General features: G+C 41.6%; 1 protein-coding gene across 1 annotated transcript in view; it reads right to left on the bottom strand.

The window, feature by feature from the left end:
- Nucleotides 1-2,085: 2,085 nt before the first annotated feature.
- Nucleotides 2,086-11,564, bottom strand: part of ZMPSTE24 (zinc metallopeptidase STE24) — a 28,192-nt gene continuing 18,713 nt past the window's right edge. The window contains exons 8-10 of the mRNA XM_077481908.1: nucleotides 5,804-5,914; nucleotides 3,576-3,719; nucleotides 2,086-2,765 (exon numbers count right to left, since the gene is read on the bottom strand). Of these exons, the coding sequence (XP_077338034.1) occupies nucleotides 2,541-2,765; nucleotides 3,576-3,719; nucleotides 5,804-5,914 (480 nt within the window). The 3' untranslated portion in view covers nucleotides 2,086-2,540. The remainder of the gene's footprint in view (nucleotides 2,766-3,575; nucleotides 3,720-5,803; nucleotides 5,915-11,564) is intronic.

Raw genomic sequence — 11,564 nt, 5'->3', positions numbered from 1 at the left:
CATTAGGCTGACAATGGTCCCTATGCTAAGCTCAACAGCAAGGTTATAAAAAAAAAAAAAAGAAAAAATAGCCCTGCCAAGTTCTGATCAACTAAAGAACAACTCCCTTAATAACATACGGTACATGTATTATTGCAGCCCATCAGAAAATAACACCATTAGCAGATCTTAAAGGTTTGTCAGCACACAAGACAGCCCACTGGATTTCTTTTCCCCTCCACCCCCAAACAGGAACTTTTTATTAAGAAAATGTTTATACAAGGTCATACAAAGTATAACTAAACAAAAACCCACTAGCTTTATATATCAATCATAAGAAAAATTGTGTTGTCCATCCCCTATTGAATGAAGTCAATAGTAACCAGGCACAACTTATAGGTGATCAAATAGACCAGAGGTTCTCAACCCTGTCCTCAAGTACCCCCAACAGGCCGTGTTTGCATGATTTCCTTTATCATGCACACGTGCTTTAAATCAGAGTCAATGGATTGGTATTCTGGACAGCTTTTTTATTTAAGAGAAAATTCCCAAAACGTGGCATGTTGGGGGTACTCGAGGAAAGGATTGGGACCCACTGAAAAATAGACCAGAGAGGGTCTTATTAGTTACATGCAGAAAATGTATTCAATATAAAACCTGTAACATGGTTGTCAATATACACACAGTCTGTAGTTTGACGTAAGAGACCACATGGTGGGGTTTAAGAAGCAAAACATAAAAAAGGTGTTAGGGGATTGTAACCAACGGTCCCAAATTTTATTGTATTTAGAGGGACATCTCCTGTGTATGTATAAAAACGTTACATGCCAAAAGTATTGTTAAATTTCACATAGCCATGTGGTGTGTTTCGGAGGTAGGTTTCTCGAGCCCACTGGATTTCTAACAGTGTTTCTCAATTTCAGTCCTCGAGGTGCCCCAACAGGTCTTGTTTTCAGGCTTTCCATTATTTTGCACAGGTGATTTGATTAGTTTCACTGCCTTAGTAATTACCACAGCCAATACATCTGAGGGAAATCCTGACGACATGACCCGTTGGGGCGCCTTCAGGACTGGAGTTGAGAAACATTGTTCTAACACATGGGGATTATTTTGTGCACTTGTAAGGGGGGAGGGGAAGCTCTGCTGATTTTATCATCCAATTAGGTACAAGCAAAAATGATGTTTTTTTTATTTTCCTTGCATGTCCTCCTCAGATCTACAGTGAGTGCACTTTTAGTGCAAAGTGGATTTGCCTTTATTAAAATAACCTCCAGTGTGTATTTTAAAATGTGCTTGGTCTTTTTTTTTTTTTTCCTAAAAAAAAAAAAAAAAAAAAAAAAGGAGAAAAAGCATGGGGTAACATGCATTACTAAGATTATGTGAGGTAGGATATCCTGTCCTTGTGTCCCCTTTAGGCTGGGTTCACACTATTGCAAATTGGACGCAGGATCCCCGCATGCAACGTGCTCTCTATGGAGCTGGTTCACATATTTGATGGAGCTCTGGTGCAAATTTGCACAGGGGTCCTGTGCATCTTTTGGTCAGTCCGAATTCAGCCAAAAATTGGAGCTGAAATCGGACCTGAAAGGATGAACCAGGACGCACCAGACCCCTGCTGGGAGCCGCATCGGTATTAGGTGTGAACCGAGCCTGAGCCAGTCACTAACCCAGAACAAGCCATGTGCATATCAGATAAATGCAAATGCTTGTTCTCGTGCAGGGTGACTGGTTCTGTATCCATCCTGCCCTCCTGCAAGCAGATTTTAGTGAGTAGGTCTGCTGGAACCCTCTCACAGATCTGCTTTCTGCACAAGCTATGTGCTGCACAGTGATTAGATCTCTGCTACTTTAAAAGTTAATAACTGGGGTTGTAAAGGCATTTGATGCACACAAAGTTGATTTATATGCTTTGTTGCTATTGAGGAATATATTTATACATTTTTGTGCTTGGGGTCCAGCTTTAAGAAATGCCAGCAGGTTTTAAAAACTACTCTCGTTATTAATGCATCCAGGTGTACTTGGGAAGGGGTCCATGACTGGGGGGGGGGGGGGGGGGAAGATAAGTTCAAAAGAGCTGCATTGCTATAAATAAACTATAAAAACAGATTTATGGTTTCATATAAAGTTTTTATTTGAATTGCAGCTTTACTGAAAATGTTTTCTCTGGAATAACTGCTGCAAGGAAAATAATAAATGAACTTCACATATATTACAGTAAAATGTTCTTGTTCAACTCCACAAGAACCCACAATAATAATTCACTGAAAAAAAAAGTCTGAAGCAAACAAAGTCCATTTAAATTAATAAAAAGGCAACATAAGGCTTTTTATACAGGTCAATTAAAAGCATAAATTCATTTAAGAAAAACCATGTCATTTACATTTTATACACTTCTCAGGTCCTTAAAATGTCCCCTATTCAATGTATCACAGATACATTTAGAACCATAACTTGGTAGAGCACTATGTAGAATTTCAAACTGATAAAGGGGGACAAAAGAAACCGAATGATACTGGTGTAAGTTTTCTTCTTGTTTTATCTTTGGGCGATTGCAAATACTGTCAGTTTTGCTTGTCAACTTTCAGAGCTTGTAGTCTTTCCAACAGAGGAGGGTGAGAATAATGCCACATTGAAAACATCCAATCTGAAACTGGGAATCCCAAATTATCCTTATTTAGTTTAATTAGGGCAGAATACAAATCTTTGGCTTTTCCAAGATTCTTAGCAAATGCATCAGCTTGAAACTCAAACCTTCGGCTCAGCACAGTCAAACAAAATGAGAGAACCTGGGGAAAAAAAAAAAAAAAAAATTTAAAAAACAAACACATGCCTTATATAGTTAAACAATGGATACAAAAAAAGGAGTTGATGTACTAAAGCAGGAGTGAGCAAAATCGGGTGCAGCTGTGTGTGGGGGGGGGGGGGGGGGAAGAAGAACGGTATAATAAAAAAATAAAAAACACACACACACATATTTATTTTATTCAGTCCAGCCACTTGTGATTAACTTAACTCTGCCAGACAGCACAGCCAAGAGGGCGACTGCAGTCTTTTTTTTATTTTTTTGGTCAGATTTAGGAAATGGAGGTCACAATCGCTTACATCCTGCCGATTCAGCACTGTAGGAGCAGCAACACACTGATAAGCCATCAACACTTACCCTCTTCAGAAGGAAGCATGAGAAGAGAACTAGAAACCACAACTACTTACATTTTTCCAGCATCTTAAATAATGCATGTGCTAGGCATAGACAGAATAAAACAGGGATCCTCAAACTACGGCCCTCCAGCTGTTGCGGAAACTACGGATCCCATGAGGCATTGTAAAACTTTGACATTCACAGATATGACTAGGCATGATGGGAATTGTAGTTTCTGAACAACTGGAGGGCCATAGTTTGAAGACCCCTGGAATAAAAGATAACTCACAGCCTTCATTTTTATTATCCGCTATTCATTTTTAGAAGATCACTTCCACATTGCAATAATATGATGAACTGCCCATTAACCAAATAATTCCGCAGTAAAGTTGTTGCTTTTATATTCATTTACATTGAAGCTAAAATTCAGTTTTTATTGATTAGTTTTCTGCAATACCTCATTGTATGGAGAAAAGATGAACTGAAATATTATCATCAGGCCTATGAGAGTGGGTTGTGCTGTGTGGAATCCAAATGCAGCAAAAAGTTCTTTCCGACCACTGAGCACGGCAAATAAAGAAAAACAGAGAAACGAATTCATCTGATGGAGAGAAAGAAAAAAAATTCTAAAGTTATTTATATTAAAAAACAAAACAAAAAAAACAGTTATAAATTATGTTGTAGATGCCATGTTGAGCTCTAGATTCCAGGACAGTTTAGGTTAGACAGCCAATATTGTAGCACTCAAAACCACATTATTAAAGCTTGCATTTTAACTTTTTTTTTTTTTTTTTTTTTTTTTTAAATGGTGCGTGGAAGGGTTTGCATCAATCATGCTTTAAAATTACTGCTCAAGCCACTTGTAAAAAAAAAAATAAGCAAGCTACGGCTGCTGCTGGTATCCAGTTCCATGCTGTAATCCATTTCCTCTCAATGGCTGCTACACCAATACGGTTTTGCTCTAGTTATGTAGCATCTGTCAGAAGTCAGAGTATAATGGGAGTCCAGGTATCGGACACCAGTGGCATCTAGATCTCTTTGAGAACAAAGATTTGATTCCCTGGATGCAGAAGAGACAAGTAGTGGCTATAAAGCTGAAGTTTGGTATGAATTTTATGCCGTAGCTACATTGGTCCATGTATGCATATATCTCATACCTGAAAAATCCCTGTGGAAGCTGCAAGTCACTTTAGTAGTCGCTACTACAGTGATAGCAGCAGTTTTCTGGGTCCCTTGCCTTTTGCAGGAGTAACGACAGGAAACTGATCACTTGGCACTACTTCCCAGAACACCTGGCATTTTTTTTTTTTTCAAAAAGAATACAAAGCATTCTACTGGACAAGGTGAAGAGACAGGCAATGGCACCACGATTGCGTCGTCATCAAGAATGACTTGTATTAAAGAATTTTTAATAATAATCCCAAGTGAGCAGCCCATTGTAGTCAGTGTGCAGAGAGGAAGCACTGGACCAGGAAAAATTGCTGCCATCACTGCAGCTTCCACAGGGATTGCTCAGTTATAAGATATGCAAACTTACATTGTTCCAAGCTGACCAATGTACCTAGAGAATACAATTCCAAAAATTTCAGCTTTAACGACTGTAAACAAACCAATATAAAAACATGGGTAGGGCAAGCAGACAGCAACTTGGTTAGAGACTGAACATTAACCACCAATGGAGTAGACAGTGTTAGCAATTGCTGTATTTTACATTTAAATGTGCAAAATATTCAGAAATGTACTATATAAAATAAGAATAGGATATGCTAACCTACTGTTAAATCCAACCAATTACTTTCATTAGAAATACTCCAAAAATAGTGTTTTAGAATCTAGATCTTTAAAAATGGTAGTCAGCTTATTGCCAACAGTCTTATACAAATGTTTTATAAACACATTCCTAAATATACAGTAGTTGATCAAGTACATGGGAACAGCCATATTTGTCAAGTAAGCAAAACTACCTGTAACTGAGCTGCACAGCAAAATAAAAAATTTACCTTACTCTTACTCCCAACTCTGCTCAGGGTGAAAATACAGTTGATCCTGTAATTGGCTTTATACCTGCAGTTATTAAAGTGGTTTAAAACCCTTCCATATACCCAGTGAAGCGACTGTGCTCAGGTCATACAGAGATGAAACAAATCCTCTTACATAAGTTTATCTGCAGTCTTCTCCACATCCATTCAAAGTCCCGAATTTATAAAGCTTGTCTGAGCCATCAGAAAAAAACAGGCAAGCAAGCTTACGTCACTCTGCATAGCTCACTGAGGAGAGCTCTGAAAGCAGATTAGAGAAAAGCACACCCCCATCATACAGCACACAGCAAAATAGCTGAGGCTGTCAATCAGCTGGTGGTCCCTCCCCTCTCATCATTTTTATCTTGGTGTCAGGAATACTTGTCAGAAGAAGTGACTAACGCCAATAGAGGACTGAAGCAGACAGAAATGACACCTTGTGTTCTGTATAGAGACAGGTACACACTATATAGGGATATGCTTTGTTATAATTTAATGTCAGGTTTACAACCACTTTAAGAATAGCAAGGTCACTATGAAATAGAGATAACTACTTGAAAATGTGCTAGAAATACACAAAAGTGGTTTTACTTTCAGCAAAGTTTACAATAGCCTTTAAACATACATCTGTTATCGCAAAAACAAGATACTGTAAATGTGTATTCACCTGACTAATGACTATGTTCTTTACTGTGTGGCCCAACTTCCAGTGGCCCAGCTCATGTCCCAGAACAGCCAGAACTTCAGGATTGTTGCAGCCTTGCTTCTTATTAGCATTCTAGATTTGGAGAAAAAAAAAAAAAAAAAAAAAAAAAAAAAAAAAAAAAACACACCCACCCTTATTAGGACACAGCCAAAACTATCCAAAAAAACAGTGCAAGTCAAAACATTCACTCAATTAGCCAAAGATTAAAAATGGTCACATTTAAACTCAGACACACAGTTGACCTGTTGAGTGTTTTTAATTTATTTAAACTAGGATGGCTCTTCCCCACCTACCTATCCAGTAACTTCTTTCACATAAATCATGGCACTATTTTTTTTTTTGTTTAAATCCTCCAAGTACATTATTTCTGCATTGCTGTTGTGTGATCTTTAACTGTTCCCTGCAGATGCCAAGGAACAGTCTTTGGGTTTCTATTACTCTGATGTATGCTCTCTACAGTGCGAGTGTCTGGCCAGTTTTGGATTGTCATGTGACTGGCACAGCAAAAAAAAAAAAAAAAAAAAAAAAAAAAAATTTGTAAAAATATTAAATCAAATTTGTATTTTTTGGTGCAATAAAAGTAGTATGGGGTTTATTTTTTTTTCCAGAATCATAATTTAGCTAGGTGAGCTAGAGGCTGAGCTGGGTGTCGGTCCAGACATGTGGGCAGGTTACGACTTCATTGCTGCGATCTTGCCCAAGGCTGGACCAGCTCAGACTTCAGCTGACAGCGAACTGTACTCCTGTTATCCAGGCTTTGGCTGTACTTCTTTAATACGGTGTAGGCAGAGTCAGAGACTGAACCAAGTGCTCAGTCAGCATCTGCATCCAAGGTGCTTTTAATTATATGTGTATTAACAATTACATCGGATACATTAAAACCAAATTTATATTACAACCAAGCTTTTTTTGTGTCTCAGTGAATGTGATCAGCATACTATATTCAGACCCCATAGTGTTTATCAATAGGAGGACATGGATGAGGGGAGGGGAGTGTCATTTACAACTCTGTATATGCCCACACACTGACTATAGTCACATGGGCTGCACAGAAAAGAGAGGAGGAAATGAAGAGCTTAGAAGGGACCTGAAATATAAGCATGCTCCACAGGAGGACACCAGTTGGTCTACATAATTTCAGCCTGCAATGGGGACACAAGAGAATATGGGAGGGACAGCTGAAGGCAAGTTTAACCACTCTTTTGCTCTACACAAAACAAATGCCTTAATGGCTTTGTGAGAATGCACACTCTTTAATAGCATGTACTGAGAGATTTTCATAGCACAGTTGGATACTTAAAATTCCTAATGTTTCTGATGATTCTAAAAAGGCCCCGAATCCCCTTCTCTTCTAAATGGCCCACTGCAGATTTATCACACAAAAGTAGAATTATGTGATAAGAAGCTAAAGAATTGGTTTGAAAAGCCTATAGGTTCTTGCTCCAAGAATTGCCATAACATTACAGTGCATCCAGAAATTTATAGCGCTTCACTTTTTCCACATTGTGATGTAACAGTCTTATTGCGAAACAGATTAAATTCATACTGTTCCTCAAAATTCTACAAATGCCCCATAATGACAGTGTGAAAGAAGTTAGTTTGAAATCTTTGCAAATTAAAAAAACGAAATGTACATAAAATGTAAAAGGCCAAGGCTGTGAATAATTAAAAAATTGAGCTCAGGTGCATTCTGTATCCACTGATCATCCTTAAAGGCCGGGTTCACACTATACTACACGACAGTAGTACGACTTTCATCCTACTTTGCTCTGCGACATCAGCCCTACATCCATCTGACTTTTATGAACAGGATACTACTTTGATCTGACTTTTCAGATAGTACGACTTGTCCTTTGACCAATCAAAACTAACACACAATGGGAGTGACTACAGCATGGGGCAGGAAATATTACAATGTCAGATGCCAAAGTCGGATGGTTAGGACAAGGATCCAACTTTGATCCTATTTCAATGATAGTCAATGGGCTGAAGTAGGATCAAAGTAGTACAGGGAGCATTTTCAAAGTTGGACCAACTTGTGTCAGACCAGTTATGATGGGAAACATTGATTTTCACATGTCATGAGCTCCTAATGTCAGAGCATTTGTCGTACCAGTGTGAACTCGGCTGAAGTGTTTCTACAACTTGGAGTCCACCTGTGGTAAACTCAGTTGATTGCACATGGTTTGGAAGGGCTCCCACCTGTCTATATAAAAAGGTCCCACAATTAACAGTGCATGTGAGCACAAACCAAGCCATGAAGTCCAAGGAATTGTCTTTAGACCTCCGAGACAGGGTTGTATATAGGGACAGATCTGGGGAAGGGTACAGAAAAATTTCTGCAGCAGGTCCCAATGAGCACAGTGGCCTCCATCATCCGTAAATGGAAGTTTGGAACCACCAGGACTCTTCCTAGAGTAGACCGCCCGTTCAAACAGAGATCGGAGAAGGGCCTTAGTCAGGGAGCTGATCAAGAACCTGATGTCACTCAGAGCTCCAGTGTTTCTCTGTGGAGAGAGGAGAACCATCCAGAAGAACGACCATCTCTGCATCATGCTACAAATCAGACCTGTATAGTAGAGTGGCCAGACAGAAGTAAAAAAGTCACGACAGCCCACCTGGAGTTTGCCAAAAGGCACCTGAAGGACTCAGACAATGAGAAACAATTTAACTATATGGCCTGAATGGGAAGCATCATGTCTTGAGGAAACCAGGCACCGCTCGTCACCTTGCCAATACCATCCCTACAGTACAGTAAAGCGCGGTGGTGGTATCATGCTGTGGGAAGGTTTTTCAGCGACAGCAACTGGGAGACTAGTCATGTTTGAGGGTAAGATTAATACAGCAAAGTACAGAGACAGTCTTAATGAAAACCTGCTCCAGAGCGCTGTAGACACCAGACTGGGGTGGAGGTTCATCTTCCAACAGGACAATGACCCTAAAGCCAACAACCAAGAACAAAGGAGTAGCTACAGAACAACTCAATGTCCTTGAGTGGCCCAGCCAGTCCTAAACCTGATTGAACATTTCTGGAGAGATCTAAAAAAAAAAAAAAAAAGGGCTGTACACTGACGCTCCCCATCCAAACTGATGAAGCTTGGCGAGGTCCCAAAAAAAAAAAAAAAAAAAAAAAAATTATATAGGATTTTGGTACTCGCCGTAAAATCCTTTTCTCTGTAATTCACCACCCGACACCGCTTCTCTCTGTAACTAAATGGCTTGTATAGCCTGCCAGTAGGAAAACTAGGCAAAATTGTTACACAATACACAGAACGTTTAGTCCTGCCCCAGGGGGGCAGACCCTGTGTTGTCAACCCTCCCCACTGCTCCCAGCAGATTCAGTATGTCAACAAGCAGTATAAAACGTAGAGAAAAGGAGGGGTGGGTGCTGTGTCGGTCGGTGAATTACAGAGAAAGGGATTTTATGGAGAGTACAAAAATCCTAGTTTCTCTTATATTCACCGACCAACACAGCTCCCCTCTGTAACTAAATGGGACGTCCCCAAGCAGTGCCAAACGAGGGGTGGGGGGGGGGGAACACCACACAGCATAAAAACTTCATCCACCATGGCAAGTGGGAACTAGTGAAACAAAACCCACAAAAAAAATAAAAATAAAAAAAATAAAAAAAATAAAGTAGTGTGTGGAAAAACTCCACCATATAACCGGGTATCCTCAACAGGAGTGATCCCCAAGACTGCAACATTGCGGAAGTAATGCAACAGTGCATTAACAAAAAACAGTACTGCATTTTTAATCGAAAAACCAGGGAAAAAAAAGAAGAAAAAAAACAAACACACAACCTCAATTGCCACTACACGGCCTCCTATAAAAATTTGCGGCCAAAGCAAGCATCAGCCAATGCACTATTGTCTACCTTGTAGAACTTGGTAAACGTATGGACATACGACCAGGTCGCCGCCTTACACACCTGAGCGACAGACGCTTGGTGTCGGAAGGTCCAAGACATTCCGATTGCTCTTGTAGAGTGGGCCGTGACTGGAAAGGGGGGCACCTGCCCCTTCAAGGCATGGGCTTGGACTACAATCTGTCTGATCCACCTGGAAATGGTGGCAGACGAGACCGCCATGCCTTTCTTAGGACCAGCCACCGAAACAAACAGGGAGTCTGACTTCCGAAAGGGAGCCGTGGCAGACAAATACACCTTCAGAGCCCTAACCACATCCAGAGAGTGAAGGGCCACCTCTTTGGGGTGCTTCGGCATAGGACACAACAATGGTAATACAAAAACGGAGATTTGTCCCATTTTATCAATATCTCCTTCTGCAGGACTCTGGTGTGCAACTGGGCAGAAGGTACTGACTCGAAAGAGGCCACCATGAGTCCCAGCACTCGCATGCAAAAGCAGAGCATCGACCACAGACCTGAGAGTCAGCAATTTGTCCGAGGGGAGAAAAAAAAATCCTTGCTTCCCTGGAGTCCAACAGCAACCCCAGGTACTCCAGACGCGGAGTTGGTACAACCACCCAAATTCTTGCAGGGTCTGCATGGTGATCACCACATGCTCCTCTAATTCTGAGGCGGAAGATGCTCTCAGGAGGAGATAGTCTAGGTAACCCAAGATCGCGATCCCGTGCTACCTCAGCAACGCCAATACTGAAGCCAATACTTTGGTAAAGACTCGGTGGGGCTGATGCCAGGCCAAAAGCAAGAGCCACAAACTGGTAGTGGGCTTCCCCTACTGCCGAATGCAGAACTGTTTGATGCCGAAGGCAAATGGGTATGAGCAGGTAAGCATCCTGGATGTCCAAGGATGCCAGGAAGTCCCCTTGATTGAGTGCAGCGACTACTGAGCGAACGGATTCCATTCTGAACCTCTGCACTTTTACAAAGTGATTGAGGGCTTTCAAGTCCAAGATCGGACATACCCCTTCCTTCTTGGGAACCACAAACAGATTTAAGTAGGACCCCTGGAAGCGTTCCGATTCTGGAACTGGTACAATCACCCCCCGATTCAGCAAGTCCCTTACCGCCCCTAACAGGGCCTCCCGGCAAACCAGGGACACGGGTATGCTGGAGGGGAAGAATCGGTTTGACGGCTAAGAGAAACTATCTTGTAGCCTTTGGAAATCAAATCGCAGACCCATTGGTCGGATAACCGGGAGGTCCACCGGGCTGCAAACTCCCGAAGATGACCCCCCCACCCGATAAGTGGGTGGGGGCAAACCTTCATGCGGTAGCACTTTTGGTCGCAGATTTGCGGTTCCAGGGATGCTTCTGACCATCCATGGGTGTCCTGTCGGGCTGGGGGCATTTTGCCGAAGCAAAGGGCGGACGAAAAAGTCGATAGTGAGCGGAAAAAGAGGGCCCTTGCCTGCGGCGAGGCTCCTTAGCCTTCCTGGCCTGTGGGAGAAGTGTACTCTTACCACACGTGGCATTTTTAATAATGTCATCCAACGAGGCTCCAAAGAGCCGCTCGCCAAGGAAGGGAAGATCCGTCAGGGCTTTCTTGGATGCCTGGTCAGCAGACCAGCATTTTAGCCAAATTGAGCGCCTCAGCACCACAGCGGACACTGAAGTCTAAGCCCCTGTACACACGGTCGGAGATTTCCACAACCAAATCCGTCGGATTTTGCCCGTCAGATCTTGTCCGAAACGGTTGCATACACACGGTCGGACAAAGTTGGCAAAAAATCCGATCTTTCAGAACGCGATGACGTAATTTCGTTACGATGGGACTACATTCAGGCTAGTAGCCAAT

This window comes from Lithobates pipiens, unplaced genomic scaffold (assembly GCF_037356315.1).
Source record: "Lithobates pipiens isolate NorthernLeopardFrog02 unplaced genomic scaffold, aLitPip1_a1.2 Scaffold_16, whole genome shotgun sequence".
In the NCBI taxonomy this organism is placed as follows: domain Eukaryota; kingdom Metazoa; phylum Chordata; class Amphibia; order Anura; family Ranidae; genus Lithobates; species Lithobates pipiens.
Note: the sequence above shows the minus strand (reverse complement) of the source record. Positions and strands in the feature narration are given on the sequence as shown.